Source organism: Cavia porcellus, unplaced genomic scaffold (assembly GCF_034190915.1).
Source record: "Cavia porcellus strain 051 isolate PalLab524CR breed Dunkin Hartley unplaced genomic scaffold, mCavPor4.1 scaffold_2, whole genome shotgun sequence".
In the NCBI taxonomy this organism is placed as follows: domain Eukaryota; kingdom Metazoa; phylum Chordata; class Mammalia; order Rodentia; family Caviidae; genus Cavia; species Cavia porcellus.
Genome location: NW_026947485.1, coordinates 39,812,976 through 39,832,698, shown reverse-complemented (window position 1 = coordinate 39,832,698; position 19,723 = coordinate 39,812,976). Strand labels below are relative to the sequence as shown.

The window sequence follows — 19,723 nt, the reverse complement described above, 5'->3', positions numbered from 1 at the left end:
CAGGTGAGCAGAGCAGGCAGCTATGGGAGCCTCAGGTTCTTTCCTGCCCAGCCGGATCGCTGGCCTGGGGATTCGGTAATGCCTTAGAGCTGAAAGGGCCCCTGTCTGCCTGCCTCGAGTTATCCCTGACGGAGAGGTGTGACCTGCTCCCCAAGAAGAGGGCACGGATCACCCAGGGCCTTTCTCTCCCCTGTGGATGCTCCGTCCAGGGGCCTCTCCATTCCATCTTCTCCTCTGGGACTCTCTTTTCTGCATCTCCTACTACAGTGATGCTTTTGTCTTGGTGAGGTGGGATGGTACCTAGTGAGGGGCCTCAGCCCCCCACGCCTTGGCTGCAACTTTCTAGCTCTTCAGTTCAGGTTAAAAGCCCCCTTTAAAACCAACCAGGGGCCAATGCTCTTTTTAGAGGAGAAACGCAGGCCGCAGCATGCAAAATGACTTGCCCATAAGCAATGACGAGCCCGTCCCAAGGTCCGGGAGTAGTCCACATTGTTTTAAGCAACATGACAAGCAGAACATGTCAAAGACACATCTGCAATCTCATCAGTCTGGGAGGCTGATAAATTTGGGTCGAGGCTGGACAATTTTAGATTTAGTGGAATCTTGTCTATAGAAAAAAAAGTCAAGGCCGGAGTGTGTAGTTCATCAGAAGGTCGAGTTTAATACCCAGTACTGAGGAAGGTGGGGGACAAACTCATAGAAAGAGCGTTTAAAGTGATCAAAAAGGACCTCCCACTGCAGAAAGACGGTTAAACCACAGATATGCTCTAGGGGAGTGGGGGTGGCGCCTTACTCCTGGTTTCTCTAAGAAGTTAAATAAAACCCACTCTTCAGGCCCTGAAATGGAGGGACAAGGGCTGGGTGGGGGTCTGCAGCCCTCTGGTAACCTGCACCTCGTCAGCCTCTGGCGAACAACCGGCCCCGAAGACAGCGCATCCCTGCGAGGAGCCACGGAGCGCGGTCACCCCAGGCTCGTCTGGCGGACGACGTAGGGGATAAATCTGTTTCCTTCTGCTTCAAAAGCGTCCTGCAGCAGCAGAAAACAGACGGAATTAACACATATGGCGACCGCAATGACTTAACGCTTAGACACACGGCGTACAATCACTTGTAGATGTAACTTGACGCAGCCGCCAGCCCGAGCTCTTTCGCGCAAGGGCGGGGCCGCAGACGTGCGCGCAGGCTCGTGCGTGCGGCTCCAGTGCGCGTGCGCTTGCGCTCGGGGGTGGTGCCGCCATTATAAGGGGCGGGGCCTGGCTTGCAGCGGGGGTAGTGGGAGACTTCGCCGCGTGGCAGTCTTCTCTACAGAGCGCTGAGTTCCTGGAGTTCCGCCGCTGCTGGCTGCTGTGGTTCTGCCGACTTTACTCCCGACTCCAGCAGGACTTGCTGCGATAGCGATCTGCTACGATACTGAGCGCTCCACTCCTGGATCTTCCCCTTAGAGGTGAATGGCGCTGGGCTTTTCCCTCGGGAATGGGTTTCCAGGCTCCCTGCCCCCTTCTGGGTGCCAGCCGGGTCTCTGGGTTCCCAAGCTGGGACTGTGGCGCCGGCTGCCTTCCCCCGCGTCCCCACACAGCTAGCCGCCCCAGCCGTTTTTCTCTGTGGTACCAAATCCCCTTAGCCCACCTGGCACCCGCAGGTGCTGTTGGGCGGCGTCCCAGCCAAGCCCTTCCAGAGCGTCCTTAGCATCTCTTTGCCGGCACCGCATCTAGCGGGTTGTGGCGGGAGTAGCCCCGCGAGGACACGGTTCGTGTCCTCCGGGTTGCTGTGTGGCCCTATCACCATCCAGGATGCCTTACACTGTAAGTGTTGAACTTGATAGATTTGACTCTCAAAATTATTTTGATCTCCAGAAAGTTTATAGTTAACTCGAATTTGACCACATGGGAGAGACTTCTAGGCAGGTTGCTTTCTCTAGGGTATATTCTTTTTTTTGAGACAGAGTATTGCTGTGTCGTCAAGGCTGGGCTTGAACTCACTAGGTAGTCCAGGCTGCTCTAGGGCATGTTTTTTATCGTCCCTTCTTTCTCTACAAAGTGACTGGATCTCCTCTTAAGGTACTTGCACAGTAGTAGCACAGAGTGTGCATTACACCTTCCCAGAACAGTCTTCCAGGGAAGAAAAAATTTAGAGCAGTGCTTTTGAGTTAGTGTGAGAGCCAAGTGTGGCTCCACAGCCATGGAGTTTGTGGTATAAATATACACTTGGAGATTCTCTGGTGGGAGAGTACACTGCCCCCTGACTCCCTGGCAGGTTAAGCCTCTCCCTCAGCTCTTGGGAAGGAGCTGAGGGTTAAGGCTGAATGCAAGCATATCCCCAGAGGCTGTAGATTAACCCCGTCCTCTTTCTTCAGGACCCAAAGGCCAACCAGAAGCAGAAGACAGCTCTGTTACCCTACAAAGGCACAGCAACCTTTCAGCTATGAAGCATATTTTGAATCTGTACCTGCTGGGTGTGGTGCTCACCTTGCTGTCTGTCTTCTTTAGACTCATGGAATCAGTGGAGGGATTACTGGAAAGCCCATTGCCTGGAAGCACCTGGACCATGAGAAATCATTTAGCCCACACTGAGCTACCCAAAACCCTTCCTGATCACCCATCCAGAGGGGTGCAGTAAGATCTCCCTCAGCACCAGCCATGCCTTAAAACACAGACCTCAGCATATCGTACCTGGTGTCTCAGCAGGCAAGCTCCCAGTGTTTCCAGAAAACCGTTAACAAGACTGGGACAGCCTACGTGGATGCTCTTTGCCCTGAAACAGAGCCAGTTGAGTATAGAGGTGTAAGTGGGCTGCCTTTGTTTTCTCTCCCTTTTCCCCAGTGACTCTTGGCTTTGATGTCCTCTGCACTGTGCCTCTGACACCTCTGAAATGTGGAGTCATGCTGCAACTTCAGCTTACATCCTAAACATTCAACAAGAGTTTCTTTGGACCTGGGTGCCTCATGGCAGCTTTGATTGGTTGGTGTTGTCTTCTTGTGAGAACTCTTTTATGTCTAGATAATAGTTGAGGTGTATCAGTTGGCTACAAGCAGGAGCAGGATGGAGTATCAAGTGTATTACTTCACAGTTTTCAATCCATCCAACATAGTGTGTATGTGTTTGTATATATTAGTCTAAAGAGCACAGTGGGATGACACCCTCCTGGGACATGGGTATTATGGTCACCATGTGGCTTAAATTAATTTTTCTAATGCAATAAAGTTGAATATATATTTCTGTGTGTCATGTTGATTTCTGCCCTTGAAATTAGTGGTAAGAGAGGGTCTCAATTCATAAATCTAAGGTTTAATGTCTTAAAATTTTGGAGCAGGAAAAACTTTTTAAATATAAACCTCTGAATTTGGGCACCGGGGCAGTTAGGTTTATTGTGTCAGCCAGTTGACTAAGCCTACACCAAGATAATTATAGTCAGCCCTGCATAGCCAGAGTCTATACCTTCAGATTCAGCTCACCGCAGATTGAAGTTTTGCTTTTCTTTGTTAGCTGTGCTGAGGATCAAGCTTATGGCCTTGCACATACTAGACTTTTTGTTTTGTTTTAGATGGGGTCTCTGTGTAGTGTAGACTGGTCTTGAACTGGCTTATATAGCCCAGGCTGGCCGTGAGCTTGCAGAGATCCTCCTGCCTCAACCACCTAAGTGATGGAATCACAGGCATGCTTTACCACGCCCAGTCCACAGGCTAGATAGCCCTCAACCCTCAAAGTGCTTTTTTAGTTGTTCCTGTATAGATCATTTACAAACTTGTTCTCACTACTCCCTAAGGAATATAGTGTAGCAAATATGTAAGCAGCATTTACATTGTATGGACTATTACCAGTACTATAGAGATTTAAGGTATATGGTAGCATGTGTGCAGGTTATATGGAAATAGTACAACATTTTATGTAAGGGGCTGGAGCATCCAAAGAGACAGGTGTGTCACGCTCTTGTTACTCTGTGTGACAGTCTAAAGATGAATGATCCATTCTTCCCTCCCCTCATTTTGACTATAAGAAAGAAAACAACTAGTCCAGGAGGCCTGGGCTTTATTGTTCCATGTCTTTTCTCCAGCAGAATGAGGGCATAATTCTGATTGTTTTTAGGATCACTGTATCTCACAGATGATTGTTTCTACTCTCTGGCCCAAATCTGTAACTTGTTCTAAAAAAGGGAAAGGTTTTGTTTTTTCTTGTATTTATCCCTCCTCCATTCCCTGTCCCATGAACAAGTGTACTCCCTCTGCTTCTGGTAATATATTCCCATTTGCACATCTGTGTCATGTGAACATGATGGATTTGTGAATTTGGGTCCGTGCTGAGAAATGAGCCCAGCACTTTTGTACTCAGCTATATCCCTGGCCTTTTTTTTGAATTTTTTATTTATTATTAGCAGCATAAGTGTCTGCCTGGCAAGTGCAAGGTCCTGAGTTGGATTCCCGGTACCAAAAAAAATTGAGCTAAATATTATTAGCAGTAATGGGAATTGAACCCAGGGCCTTCCCATTGAACTACAACCAGAGCCAGTTACTTATTTTTGTTTGAGAGGTTCTTGCTAAATTTCGCCAGTCTGGGCTTGAACTTGAGATCCGCCTGCCCTAGCCTCCCAGAGTGCTGGGATCACCATGCCCAGCTCTCCTTAGTCCTTTTTATGTACCCAGGGGATCTCTCCTGAATCTCATCTAAAACTGGTAGAGAAGCTATTATGCATCACCCAGAGATTGTTAGATTTGAACTTGATGTCACTAAATGGAATTCTTGGGTGGTTTCCTTGGCTGAGGCATGAGGTATGCTACCTGCCGCTGAGATAGTGAGCTGACTGATTATCCACTAGAAGGATCACTAGTGGTAGTCACTGGTCTTTAGTATTTCTGCCCCCACCTTCTAGTCACCTGATATGGTTGTATTTCCTGATGCCCTTGTGGTTGAATGGGCTACCATCATTAATTCTTGGTAATGCAGTCTGAGTGAAAGTCACCATGTCAACTTGAGGTTGTAATATTAAAGCACTGATTCCCAAGCTGCAAGCCCCTGTTTTTCTGCCTATTGCAGTCACCATGATTGGCTTTCTCTGGAATGGTTCCATTAGTGTACATTCATAGGGGTGGGGGCACTGAGATGAGCCCCTAGCCGATCCCTGATGAGTGGGAATAAAACTTACAAATCTTTGTTGTGTTCAGCTACTAACGTTTAGGAGAATTGGTATCTGCAGTGTAATTTAACCTATCGGGATTGATTTGTTTCTGTGCAAGTGCACATACGTGTGCGTGTGCATTAACATAGTACTGGGAATTGGACCCATTACGTGAGCCTTTCTGGACTGGTACATGGCACACAGCATCTATCAGAAGCCAAACATTAACTAGGATCTGATCACTACCAACCTCAGATAACATGTACAAGATAGAAGGGTGCAGGTCAGGTAAAAACATTTACATGCAAGAGGGGGATGTAAAGGAAGAGCTTAGAGCATCTGAGTTGTTTATCTGTTGTTTTGAGACAGGGTGTCGCTATACAGTTCAGGCTGGCCTTCATCTCACTTTGTAGCCCAAGCCAGTCTCAAACTTGAAACGATTTTTCTGCCTCAGCCTCCTGAGTGCTAGGTTTACAGCCATGCATCACCATACCCGGCTGGATCTGAGTTTTTTAAAATGAGCTTTGTGGCCCTGCTGGTTGCAGAAGAAAAGGATTTCCCAGTGGAGGAAAGAATGTGAGCAAAAAGCCGTTAGGTGAGCCCTGTTCTGCAAGTAGTTTTGAAATGTATTATTAAATGGGGGCCTGACCTCTAGTGGCATCTAGTGGACTTGGAGGGAGAAGGGAAATATTTTCAACACATTCTGAATTTGAAGTTGCTGAGGCTATGTAGCTTAGTGAAAGACTGAAGAATTTGATAATGCATTACTTGAAGTTTTTTTTAAAACCAAAACCACACCTTTTTCTTTATTGTTAAACTCACAAATCTCAGCATCACCTCCTATTACAAATTTTTTTTTGCACCAGCAATTATTTGTTGAATGATTTTTTAGATTTTGTCCACACATGTGGGGTATTTCTATATTGCCATGGTTTGCCTGGGCATGGTGGTGCATGCCTGTAACTCTAGCACATAGGAGGCTGAGGCAGAAAGATGGCTGTGAGTTCAAGGCCAGCCTGATCTACAAAGTGAGTTCAAATACCAGCCTGAACTGCATAGTGAAATCCTGTCTTGAAAAAAATAAATAAATAAATTGCCATAGTGTATGTGAGTACAATTTGAACTTTCCCTGATACCTCAACTGTCAAATGGCTCTACCCTTGAATTTTGCTTGATAGTCAAACCAAAACTGTGACTTAAAAAACTTGCATGGGCCAAAAGTGAGTGACACACAGCTTAGATGCTACAGTCTAAGCTGTGCTGTTGTTTAGACAGCACATAGTGGTTGCATTGGTGCATGAAAACATTAGTCATTGTGCTTTTTTTCCTTGTACTTTATTTGTGTAAAATATAACCATGGGTCCAGAGAAAGTTAGTGATACCAGCAGTAAAGGAAAACTGTGAGAACCATGGTAGAGTTAAAAAAAGAAATAATCACAAAACTTGAAGCTGTCCATCGCTGGTCCCATCTGACAGCTGAATACAACATGATTAAATCAAAATTACTGGGAAAAAAAACAGTGATTAAATTGGGTAAGGTAGCAAAAGATGTGAAATCATTATCCACAAAACAGAGCACCCAGACTATGTTAAAAAGTTACAGTTAATTTGGATAAACCAGAGACAATGGGATGTGATCGGATATCCAAAACAGTGAAATGTGAGAAAGCTAAAAACCTGCAATGAAGGATATTGTGGGACTGAGTGCTGAGCAGCTCAATGTGTCCAAAGCTAGCCACGGCCAGTTTGAAAAATTCAAAGAGAAAAGGCACAGAGTGTAGTGAGACGTGGTGAATGGGGCAAGTGCAAACAGACAAAGCTGACAAATTTGTGGCTGAATTTGCTGAATACATGGGGGGTAGGATTTCATTCCCCAGCAAGAGTTCAACTGCAATGAAACCAGACTTTTTTGGAAAAAATGTGCAACAGGACTGTGGTGGATTGACTGATGGTCAACCTGTAACACCCAGCTGAACTGAATCAGCATGGGGCTGGATGTGGAAGGCCCATTTGAGGATTGTTACCAACAGCACAAAAAGAGAACTGAGGGGAATGAGGTATGCTGTTGATTCTCCTGGAGAAGCTTGTCACACTGTCTTCCTGACAGGAACTTGCCTGTTCTCATCGTTGGAGGAGCTTGGGATCTAGTCTCTGATGATGGCTGCTGTTGTCTTTGGGGGAGCTCTGGTCCTTACCGTGAGCATCACTTCCTGGCTCCAGTGCATATCTCTCCACCTGCTGGCACAGATCCCTCATCCTGCTGGCATAGACTTCCTATCTTCCATGACTGTCCTTTGGGCCTTCCTAGCACAGATCCTTGACAGACTTGCATGGGACTTTGTTGGGGACTTGTGCAGGATACTACCATGGGATTCTTTGGGTCTCCAGCTTGTGAAGAGAACTCCTATGCTCTTTTGTATTTGATTGTTTGAGTGAATACTATAAAATAATCCTATAAATTAGGTGTCCTGTATTAAATCTTTTCCCTTGTAAACCCTGACTACAACAAGGACCTTCATTACTAAAGAGGAAAAAACAATGCCAGGCCACAAGCTTATGAAAGATAGGCTCACTCTGTTGAATGGGAATGCTAGTGGGGATTTTACAGTGAAGCCCACATTAAATGTGACGCACAGGGCAAATAATAAAACCTGGGCGACCTAGCAGTTTTTCATGGAATAGGCTGAAGTGTTTCGGCCCAATGTAAAAAAACCACTTTCAGGACAACTTGCCTTAAAGACAGTGTTCCTGCTCGTCCTCCAGGCTTAGAGGGCCAGTTGGATGGTAAGTGTTCTTTTATCACTGGTAAGCTCTCCTTTGAATATGACTCCTCTCATCCAGCCCGGACCAGCAAATCATTGCTAATTTCAAAAAACTCTACACCAGAGCTCTATGCCAGCAGTCTTTTGAAATAATCTCAAGACAGCAAGGTGACCCTTCAAGAGTTCTGGAAAAATCATTTCCTGCATCCTCCACTGCATTACTCTTATCAGCAAAACCTGGAGGGAAGTTTCTTGCAAGAGCATGAAGCCTGCATGGCGGAAGCTGTGACCAGAAGCAGTGACACAAAGACTTTGAAGCTTTGAGTGCTCTGAGGAGGAGGCTGTGTGCGGGGTGTCAGTGGGTCCAGAGGTTGATGAAGCAGTGGGTAAAGGAGCACAGTGCAGAGCTCACCACTGAAGAATTCAGGATCCTCACAAGGAGCAGCATCAGACAGCAGCTGAGGAAGTCTCCTTGGGGAGCAGGAGGTCCCTGGCTCATTGACAGAAGAAATGAAAGCTACACAGGTGGAAACGGCACCACCTGGACCGAAGATCTCCCAGATAACGATGCAATGATAGAATTGTAAACCTGCAAATGAAAATACTCTGGAAACATTTTGAAAAGAAGGCAGAAGCAGGTGTTGTTAGCAATTTTCAGTGAGGAAAAGGTGAAAAAAAAGACCAAGAACAAAAGACTCCAAAAAATGTACCACCAGGGGTCATAATGGAAGGAGACGCCCCTTCTAAAAGCTAACATTTCTCCTCCTCCTCCAGTTTCTCTCCAGAGAAACCAATATGCCAGGAAGCTTCCAAATCAAGGTAAAAAATTTTTTATTTTTTATTTTTCTAAATCCATTTTGTTTCAAAGAGAGAGAAAAAAGAAAATTTCATACCATGTTAATCAAGGGCAACAATGGTACATACATTGCGCATTGTCAGCCCCAAGTCATTCACCAAGAGCACAAGACATCTGCATCCAGTTGCCCAAACAATACCCAGCACAAATATTTCTCTTCATTGACCTTAGAGATATCAGTAGTATAGCAATCTTAACTATCTTTTTAAGATACATATTACACATATACATAAACACATACATGTTTTTCAGCTTCTCACACTAGTGAGACAACATGATGTTTACACGTGTGTCTGATTTATTTCACATATGAGTATGGTCTCAAGTTCCATCCATTTACCTATAAAAGTCTTCACTTTATCCTTCTTTATGGCTGAGTACTACTCCACTGTATAAAAATACCACATCTTTTTTTCATCCATTCCTCAGTTGATGGGCATTTAAATTGTTTCCAAGATCTGGCTATTACAAATTGTGCTGCTGTAAACATGGGTGCACAATATATCACTGTGGTATGATGTTTTTAATTCTTTTGGGAAGATACTCAGAAAGAAAATAACTGGGTTGAATGGGAACTCTAGTCCTACTCTTTTAAGGAATCTCCACACTGATTTCCACTGTGCCTGCACCAGTTTACACTCCCACTAACAGGAGAGAAGGATTCCTTTTCCCCCATAGCTCCTCCAGAATTTGTTAAAATATTTTTTAAAATTTTTATTTATGAGCTGGGTGTGATGGCTCATGCCTATAATCCCAGCACTTGGGAGGCTGAGGCAGGAATATCATTGCCAGTTCCAGACCAGCCTGGGCTACAAAATAAGCTCTAGGCCAGCCTGAACTGCACAGTGAGACCCTATTTCAAAAGACAAAAAATTTTTAATTTATTTTATTGTGTTTTGATACAGTATTTAATGTAGTGTATTTGTTGTGTTTAGATGTTTTAGGAAATATTTACACAACTTAGAGCTGTTGTGTTAAAGTCCTGGAAAATGAATTTATAAGTAATTTTTGGGACTCAGAACCAATTATTTGGCTTTCCATTATTTCTTATGGGAAAAATATCTTCAGTTCTTGAACTTTTCAGTGACTGAACAAAGATTTGGAATGAACTGAGTTCAACAACTGAGGTATCACTGTATAACACTGTAATATGCACAACTACATAACTGATAAAAGTAAATAGTTTCTTTGTTTCCTTTTGTATGTATGTGTTTTCTTTCTTTTCTCTTTCTGTCTTTCTTTCTTGTTGTTTTTCTCTTTTTGGTTTTGTTTTGTACTACTGAGATTTGAATCCAGGGCCTTCACACTGACCTACACTCCCAGGTTGTTTTGTTTTGAGACAAGTCTCACTATATAGTTCATGCTGACCTTGAACTCACCATGTAGTCCCAACTGGCTTCAAACTTGCAGTGATCCTCCTGCCTCAGCCTCTCAAGTGCTGAGATTACAGGTGTATGCCACGATACCCAGCTCCCCAGCCCTTTTTATGTTTTAGTTTGAGGCCAGGCTTGGCTCACACTTGTGATTCCCCTGTCTGAGCCGTCACAGAAAAGTAAGTAGTTTTATGTAATAGAAGGAATCATAATTGAAAAACATTATATTGCTAAAACTTATTAGCAAAATGTAACATTAATTAAATCAGTGCCTTATAACATTTTCAGGCTTTAGTAGATTTTAGGTGCCTGCAGTGAAAGATATTACTAATTAGATGGCCAAATATGGAAACAGGAAAACAATACCTACTAGCAATGTGCTTCAAAGGGAAACTAAATTATCTAATAACCAAAAGAAATGTTTCCTCTCCTCTCCCTTTTTCTCATATTCTGACTACTCTGTAACAATTAAATAATATGTATTAGATACTTCTAGAGTATCTGAATACCATATAGTACATGTGTTCAAAGTTTGACATGACAGTATTATTACTGAATTCCCATTGGACAACAGAACAGAAACAGAGAAGGTACATTAGAAATTTATATCTTTAGTGAGATGGATTACTCAGATGTTTCAGTATTTGTAAATATTCTATTGTATGCTAAGAACCTATTCAGTCTTATTAACTTATATTTCTTGAAGAAAGTGTGTTCCTAGAACCTCAATAACTGCAAGGACATGACCAAACCAAGTTAGCAAATATGAGTTTAAAAGTTGTCTGATTTTTTTGTCTTTTTGAGAGATTGCATTTCCCAAGGCAGGTCAGGCTGCCTTGAACTCACTTTGTAACCTAAACTGGCCTTGAAATTTCAGCAACCCTTCTGCCTCAGTCTCCTGAATGCTGAGATTATAGGCTGCCACACTCAGCAATTACCATTTTATTTATTTTTTTAAAGAAAAAAACCTTTAATTTTAAATTCTGGTCTATGCATAAAATTCATTTTTATATCACGGTTAAATTTAGTACAAACTATAAAAATGTTAACACTGAAGTTTTTCAACAGAAATCTATTAAGATCCCTTAGAAAAATTATGCAAAGAAACAACAGCAATTCATTTACTGCTATGAGGTTAATACATAAAGAAAAACATTCACACACTTTACTGAAATTTTCAGTAAATAATTTTATCCATAATTCTTACCGCAAAATTAAAAGTTCAAAGGTTGTGTGTGGCTCTAAGCAATTACGGGTTGCAATGAAAACAGTAAGCTAGATCTTTTGCTCTAACCAGAACAATCCTAGATTAAAAAATAATAATGGTTGAAATTTGTAAACCTTAAGAAGCACACCAAATTGTGAACGGAACAGATGTATCATAACTTAGCTTAAATTAATGGGAAGACAGTAAGAACTAGTTGCTTTTAAGGCTGAATTGCACAATGAAAGCAGGTGAACAAAACATTCCTAGCCACAGCTGCTACTTTAAAAAAATATTCGATCACTCTTATATTAAACATTGAAATGAATCAAAGCCAGACAGTACTGAGTTTTTACACAAGCTCCTTTTGTATTCATGTGGTTTATTGAGGTGTGAATGAGACTACTGCCAGACATGCCAAGGACACTTCACATTCAAGGGCTGGAGGCCCCAAAGCCTCCACCGCATCACCGCCTAAGCCTTTTAGGGAAAGGGACCAAAAGTAACCACAAATGTGACATCCTCATCGTGCTCACTGCTGGGCGTCAGTTTGGTTTTTCCACTTTTGCATCTACTGGTTTGCTGGGCAGAAGGTTTTTTTCTATCCCATAAACAGACTCACACTCCAAGAGAAAGACTGCTCGGTGTAAAGTGCCTCCTCTGAACACACACCCGCACTGAGCGATGTTAAAGCTGTCTGTCCTCACTTTTTATGTCTGATGAGAAAAATTCATTTCCCCTTTCCCTTCTCAGGGTGTGAGATCTCAATAGAAAAACACTCTTCGGTGCTACTTCTGGGCTTATATGCGACTCCGCCGGCCGGCGGTGGGAAAGCAAGCCACTGCCCCTCCTCCGCTCTGCACGCAGGGCTGCCCTGGAGAACGGCCTACACACAACACTACTGCTCTCCTGCTCCAAAACAAAACAAAGAAACCTAAACAAAAGGGTAAACGTTTATTTGGAGTTAGTTTTCTGGTGGGTGATATTAAGGCCCTTTAAGCAGAGTTCAGGAGCTCCTGTATGGCCGCCTGCTGCTCGGGACTGAGCTGTGAAACACACTCGGTCCATAATCCTCCAGAAGTCTGTACCTGGAGAATCACATTGGCCAAGCATTTGGCACATGGGTCTTCATGTTTAATGGCCTCGTGTATCTCTCCTTCCGCAATTATACTGAATATTTTGGGCAAATTGGTATTGTTGGGGCCAAGAACGACTGGATAATTACTTTCAATCAGGTCGCACAGATAACTGAATGTCTGAACAGCTTCTTTGTCCTTATGGAGCGGAAGCCACGACAACCAGTGTGGCAGGATTTCTTCCACATTTACACAGTCAGGCTTGAACTTCATAATTTTCCCTACTGCTGAGATACAGTTCTCAGTGGCACTGATATTTTCTTTGGTCTTAGAATCTCCAGACTGAATAACTCTAACAAGCAATGGAAGAGCTTGTGTACAGAAAGGGCGGTAGCTGTCTCCTCCATACTGCGCCATAACTCCCAGGCCGTATGCCGCCGCTTGCCTGACTTCCGGGCTGCTGTCGCACACATATTGGAGCATCGGCCTTAAGAAGTACTCTGCATACTTAAATGAGGCTGGACTACAGTATTCCATGACATCGTCAAAGATGCACAGCCCCACTGCCGGTCGGGCCATGGCCTATGGGGACAAATCAGGTTGACAATTAATGGAAGCAGCTGCTCAAACCACGGTAACACCTTCTCCTTGTAGCTACTAATTATCGAGTGTAAAATATCTGACACTTTGGTCAGTATATAAACGTCATCGTCCTTGTCTTGTAGGGATTCTTCAACCTGTTCATCATAGTCTTCCTCTTGCCTTTCAACTTGCCGCAGTTCTTGATTTTTAAAATGTTCTTCGAGCTTTGTTTTCAAAATGCCTCCCAGCTCCTTAAGTGCTCATTGTTGAGGCACCCGTCCGTCGCCCATTACCTCAATGTGAACGAGTGCATTATCTCCGAGAGGACATCCAAGTCCGGCTCCGTGCCGATGGCCTTGATCAGTGCATCACACATGAAGCCACATCTGCGTGAGGTACTTGGGGCCCCGTACTCGCGCGCACTCCAGGAGAAGGGGCATGGACTCCGCCACCACCACACGGACACCATCATGGAAGTAAAATTTCAGTAAAGGGACCATCAACTTGATGACTTGCTCAGTGTATTCCACAAAACCTTCCTTTAATTACTTAGCATAGCAAACCAACATCTGGCAAGCAGTTGATTCTTCTTCCAGTCCTGCAGTTTTAATACCAAAACTCTGTTGATCTCCAAGGTTCACAAATTCCCAGCCATCATCATCGCTCATGTTCTCCACATCCTGGGTGTCCAACAGGGCTACTTCAGGCTTGATGGATGCCGTCTTCATGAGTGGCCCCATTACCACTGGAAGGTACTGCTGAAATTCCTTTCCAAGGATTTTGCACATTCTGGCCCAGGCCGAGATCATGTAAGAGATCTGAGGGTGGTCATCCTCCAAGTCGTTGAAGTCTGTCTGGGTCTTCAGTAACAGCTGCATCACATTTGACGCATCCTGCATGAACTTTTCCTTCCCAACTGCCAGGCCGATGAGGCTGATACATTCAATGGTTTTTCCTCTCAGAAGTCTGAGTTCCTTCTGCACTGCATTCTCAACGATGTGCTTAACTGATGGCATAAATAAATCATAGTAGGGGACAAATTTTTCTTCTGCAGTATCTGCAACTGATGCAATGGATGTCACAACTTGTTTCAAAACTAACTTGGTGCCTTTCTGAATCAACTCCTGAAGCTTCAGCACCATAATGGAATGCAGATGCTTCACCAAGTTATCCAGGTATGGGGATGAGCAATGTCTTGGGACAGTCTTCAGTGAAGTTGATGAGAGCGGCAGCAGCATGGGCCTGCACCCGCTGGTTGCCCTGGTCTTCCATGGTCTGCAGCAGAGCTGCAATCACCTTCTCATGAAATTTCTTCTGGAAACCAGGCACAAAATCTGTAGCCATCTATCCCACAGCGTTGCAGGCTGCATACCTCACTCTTGGATGAGGATCCTGAAGGAAAAGTAAAACAAAATTGACTATCTCATTTAGAATCCCCTCCATTTGCTGGTGGCACCTTTTGCCAATGGCAGACAAGGCCATCAATCCTGCATGCCGGTATTTCCAGTCAGGGTTTTGAAGCATCTGCATAATGTGTTCCTTGATCATCGGCAGAACAAGCTTTCCACCAAGTCCACAAGCCATCCGGTCTAAATCACTCTCACCAGCCACTGCGTTGCTGTCAAAGTCGTCATCCTCCAGCTCATCCGCATTGGCCCAGTCCTTATCCTCTTCCAGATCAACCATCATCGCCAACATCTGAGGAACTGTCTGTGCAACAATATTAGTATGTTTTCTTAACATAGCCGCCGCAGTCTCTGAGAGGGTCACGATCATTTCTAGGGCAAGCTGGCGCTGCATGTTATTGAGGCTGGTGTCTCCACACAGCTTTAGACTTAATTGCAGAGTTGCTTCCAAGTGAAGATGCAAATACTTTGGAACAGTATCTGCGATTTCAACAAGGGACTTTAGGACCGAACCATCATTCTGGTAGCACGAGTCATTTACAGCCTGTGAGAACCCAGGTAACAAGTCAGCGAAATGTTTGAAGAGAGCAACATTGTGCTCATTTTCGAGTATAAATGCAGCTGTGGCTCTAGCAGATAATGTCCTGATCAATGGATGTTCTTGATCTTGCATACACTGAACTAACATCCGTTTGATGACATCTAAATAGTGCTGCTGTTGGTTTCCAAAAATTCCAGGAAAGTTCCAGAATATGTGAAGCACAGCTTCTTGCAATCCCATGTTTTGAGAGCTGACGGAATCAAAAAGAAACTTCAAACCTTCAGGCCACTGGTTGTTGCCATCCTCATCTATTAAATTCCTGGCCAGTTCTGCAGCAATGTCACAAATTTTCTTCCTCATGCTAGATTGCGTTTCCATCTGAATGATCATTAGCAGTTCACTCTTGATGGCAGTCTGAACATCCAATGGGAGAGTTGGATAAACTTCATCAAACGCAGAGGACAAAAGGCGTCGCAGGAGGACGGTGGCCATTCGTCTAGCCTCCTCAGCAGCTGTTGTGTTCCTGATGGCTTGTAAGAGAAATGTGATCTTTGACTGGCCTGGGATATTCTCATAGGTTTCCTCCGCCTGTTTCTGGACCACATTGTCGGGGCTGAGCAGGTTCCCCAGGAGCAGTTAGAACTGTTGCTGCTCCGCAGCGGTCCCCATTGTGCTAGGCGTGAGAGAGAGAGGGGGCGGGAGGGAGATGGAGTCCTGAGGCGTGCTGGACGCAATTACCATTTTAAAAGGAACTTAATTAGAGATTGATTTTGGATCAATTGTCTTCCCACTTGAATACTGCAAACATGAAAACACCAAAGTTCTTTAAACAAAAACAAAGCTTTGCATGTGTGTGGTCCCAATCTTCCTCCTCTGCTACAGTGCCAAATTCCCCAGAGCAGCCTTCAGTCCTTAAATCTGGCTGGTGCCACCTTTCTATGCAATGCCCCCAAGAAAGAGGCTTACTTAGCCTGGGGCCTCCACAACCCAATGCGGCTCCTGAGGTTCTTGGGGTTAAGAACCTGCAAGAGGATGAAAAAAATAGAAAAGACAAAGCTGGGGTCAGGTGGAGCCCTTATCCTCCTGATGGGAGGAAAGGAACTGCTCAACCATTGTAGCACCTTTATTTATATACTGGGAAAGATGATGTCAATTTCAGCCCCTCTGCCTAGCAACCCATTGCTTGGCAGGCCCAGGCCTTGCCTTCTTGGTGCTGGAACAACTTGTTTACATAGCTTGTTTTGGTCTCTCTGGTTTTTTTGGGCTGGCCTTGCTTTAGTCCCACACATGTGATCAATCTCCAGCTTCAACAGCTCCCTACATGGGGCTAGCAGAAAAGCAGAGCAGAAAAAGGAGAAGATTATTGAAGACAAAACTTTTGGTCTAAAGAATAAGAAAACAAAACAACAGAAGTTTGCCAATGCTGTCACTCATCGAGTTAAATTTGGTCAGCAAAATCCATGTTAGGTGGCACAAAGTGAAACTGAGAAGTTGACAGATGACAAGAAGAAAGAAGTGCAGGAGCTAAATGAGCTCTTCAAACCTGTAGTGGCTGTTCAAAAAATAAGTAAAGGGGCAGATCCCAAACCTAGGGTGCGTTCCTCAAGCAAAGACAGAGTACTAATGGAATTGAGAGCCAAGTGAGAGCCGGGGGTGCAGCTCAGCAGCACAGTGCCTGCCTGGCAAGTGTGAGGTCCTGAGTTTGATTCCTGGTAAAATAAATAAAGGAGGTAAGTGCAAAGGACCTGATCTCAGAGCGAACACATGAAAAACGAAGTGTTTACATTGGTACAAGAAATGAATAACTTGAAAAAGATATACTGGGTAACTGGGATGAGAAAAAGCCCAAAGAAGTAATGAACAAGAAACATGATAATGTGAAAAGAAAAACCAAAAACTCAAATAGTCTGCAAGCATTTCCTTAAAGCTATTGAAAATAACAAATATTGATGGTTTGCGGTGCACCCTGGAGGGGGTGTGTATCATCATGCCCTTCCTCGGGGTTGTGTTGAGAAAAGATAAAAAGAAGACAAAAAAGATGAAATTTCAGTAGGTTTTATTGAAAGAGAGAGTTCTGCCCTATCTCCAAATGTTACCAAAATCACCCTAAAAAGGAAAAGACTGATCAGTGATGACGAGGAAGCAGGTGTTACATGCCACACTCAGGCAGTAGGCGGTGAGGAGGCTGATGATCCCATGATCATAAATGGCATAGACTTAAGCCCGTACACCCCAAGAGATGTAAAGGAGACAGGCATTACTGTAGCCAAAAGATTCAGATAAAGACAGAAACAAATTAAACAGCCAAGAATTTAGCTTAGTGGCATAAGTGCCTGCTTTGGAAGCTCAAAGTCTTGAGTTCAATCCCCAGTGCCAAAAAAAAAGAAAAGAAAAAAATTGTTCACCAAATTTTTGGCCACGGATTTAGCTCAGCGGCACAAGCACCTGCCTGACAAATTAAGCAAAGCTTCTGGATGTAGGACCCAAAATGCTGAGCAAAATGACCTAGAGTTGAACGACAAAATGGAGGGACGGGAAAATGGAGCCATTGGGGCTATTCCTGTTGATGAAAATCTTTGTATTGGGGAAGATTTGGGTGAATCGGAAGAAATAAACATACTTGATTTAGAAGAATGATATGAAACAAATGGAGGAAAAGATTAAGTCAGCTCAGCATCAGATGAGATTGATTACATTCATTTTTTTCACCTAGAATCAACAGGAAGTTGGTTTCCCATGCTGATTCTGGAGGGTTTACCTTCTTCCCCAAAAGCAGTATTCTTCCTCTATTTTCTCTTCTGACTTTAGCTACATCTCATAGGAAGTGCATGATAAATTGAAAATGTAAAGGTCATTGCAGAAAAGGACTTTTTTTTTTTTTTTTTTGTCTTTTTGAGATGGTTTTATACAATTCAGGCTGCCTGCCCTTGAACTCACTTTGTAGCCCAGGCTAGCCTTGAACTCAGTGATCCCCTTGCCTCAGTCTCCTGAGTGCTGGACCTACAGGCATGTGCCCATGCCCAGCTCAAGAAATGATTTTTATTTATTTATTTATTTTTGGTATGGCAGGGTGGGTGTGGGTTGGATTCATGACCTCACGCTTGTCAGGCAGGCACTGATACTGCTGAGCCAAATTCCCAAACCAGGAAATGATTTTTGTAACTGTCCAGATAGGGAGTGTAACTGTTTTTCCTGCTTTTGGTTTTCAGTGAACATGTGCTATTATTAACAGTGTAGATTTACGTTTTTTAAAAAATTTTATTTAAGGAGAAAAAAAAGCAGAGAAAGGGTACAAGTTATACAGATTTACAGAAAAAAATAAACAGTAGGAAATCACTAGTTAATGGATTACATATTGTCATCTTAGAAATAATTGTTCAAGTCACAAAATTAAAGCTTGTAAAGTGGACATTCCAACAATGATACTGCAAACAGTTCTGTTCAATGATCCAATAAAACTCTGTGATATCATTTTCTATCTTATACACTTAAATATACATGCAGTTATATCATTTAGAGCACTTTCTTTTCCTCTCTTTTATACAATGACTATTATACATTTTGGGTTTTATTGCTCCCACGGTTCTTATTACTTTTTTGGAAGAGAGTAAAACCAAATGTGACATAACAGAACAGAGTCGGTCAAATCAAAAGGGTGGACATAACAGATAATGTAAAAACATAATACAAGGTGATCAACAATGGTTACCATAATGCCTCCCGCTATCTCTAATAGAATTGCCTATATCATTAGTTATAATAAAATTGAACAACACAGTAAAGAACAAAACCGACAAAACCAAAACATTGGAGACATTGTAGGTCTTCAAAAGTAGATAAAAGTCAACGAGAATGGTCATAATGAATCTCACTATCTTCACAGCTGTTGCCTAAACTTTCCAACCTGGTACTATCCAGCAAAACAGAATAGGGGAACATCAGTCAAAAACAAGATGGTAAGAGTAATACAGGGCTTTAAATCGAGATAATGGAAAGTCAAAGTGGGTTACTATAATATATCCTGCTATTTTTATTTATTTTTCCCTTAATTAAAAGGATAAAAATAAAAAAGTAAATAATGGAGTGGAGATTGAGATACAAGAGGGCATAACAGCAAAACAGCTCAGATCAAAACGTAACCATTTAAGCAGAATAGTGTTTCACCACCAGATAATCCTGACATAAAAGTAGTTACCATATTGTCTCTTTCCTTGAAATCCTTGAGTATAATTTCGTATACTGTAGCATTAAATATATCAAAGCAATGTAAAACCATTTAAGAGAATGACAGCATTACAGGTTATTTAGAATCGACTAACAGAAAATGAACAATGGTTTCTGTATAATCTCCTTGTCTTTAAAAGTTTTTGCTCATACTATCGTACATAATAAAATCCAATAAGATACAACCTATTTAGACCAATGGAGACAGAAGAACAAAAGCTTGATGAGACTTCAAAACAAGATGATACTAAATCAGTATTACCTATTAAGATGTCATTTTCTCCAAAATAGCTGTTCCTATCATCCAATCTTCTCTGCCTCATTTCTGTTGAGCTCTTTTTCTGTCATTGGCTATCAGTTTGTCTTCTTCATTTTGTTCTCTGCTCCATTCATTGTGGCCTCCCCACCACTATTTCTGGATTCTTTGTATTTTTCTTTTTTTAAGAATATCCTGCAATACTCTCTGTAGAGTTGAATTGGTGGTTGCAAATTCCCCCTGTTCCTCTTTATCCTGGAAGCACCTTGTTTTTCCATTAATTTCCAGGGACAGTTGTGCAGGATATCTCAATCTTGGCTGGAGATTATTATCT

General features: G+C 43.0%; 2 protein-coding genes and 1 pseudogene across 2 annotated transcripts; 2 read left to right on the top strand and 1 right to left on the bottom strand.

Moving 5' to 3' along the window:
- The first annotated feature begins 1,236 nt into the window (after nucleotides 1-1,236).
- Hilpda (hypoxia inducible lipid droplet associated) lies at nucleotides 1,237-3,211 on the top strand. The gene is made up of 2 exons (XM_005006054.4): nucleotides 1,237-1,444; nucleotides 2,354-3,211. Exon 2 carries the CDS (start codon nucleotides 2,422-2,424, stop codon nucleotides 2,614-2,616), a length of 195 nt encoding a protein of 64 aa, XP_005006111.1. The 5' UTR covers nucleotides 1,237-1,444; nucleotides 2,354-2,421; the 3' UTR covers nucleotides 2,617-3,211.
- Nucleotides 3,212-12,239: 9,028 nt separating this feature from the next.
- Nucleotides 12,240-15,590, bottom strand: LOC100717296 (importin-5-like). Its single transcript, XM_063241138.1, is given in 5 exon segments — nucleotides 12,240-12,937; nucleotides 12,940-13,218; nucleotides 13,221-13,342; nucleotides 13,344-14,143; nucleotides 14,145-15,590. Coding segments are annotated over 5 exon segments (3,096 nt in total). The 5' UTR covers nucleotides 15,402-15,590; the 3' UTR covers nucleotides 12,240-12,299.
- A 309-nt stretch (nucleotides 15,591-15,899) lies between these two features.
- Nucleotides 15,900-17,546, top strand: LOC100717582 (zinc finger CCCH domain-containing protein 15-like; annotated as a pseudogene).
- The last annotated feature ends 2,177 nt before the right edge of the window (nucleotides 17,547-19,723 follow it).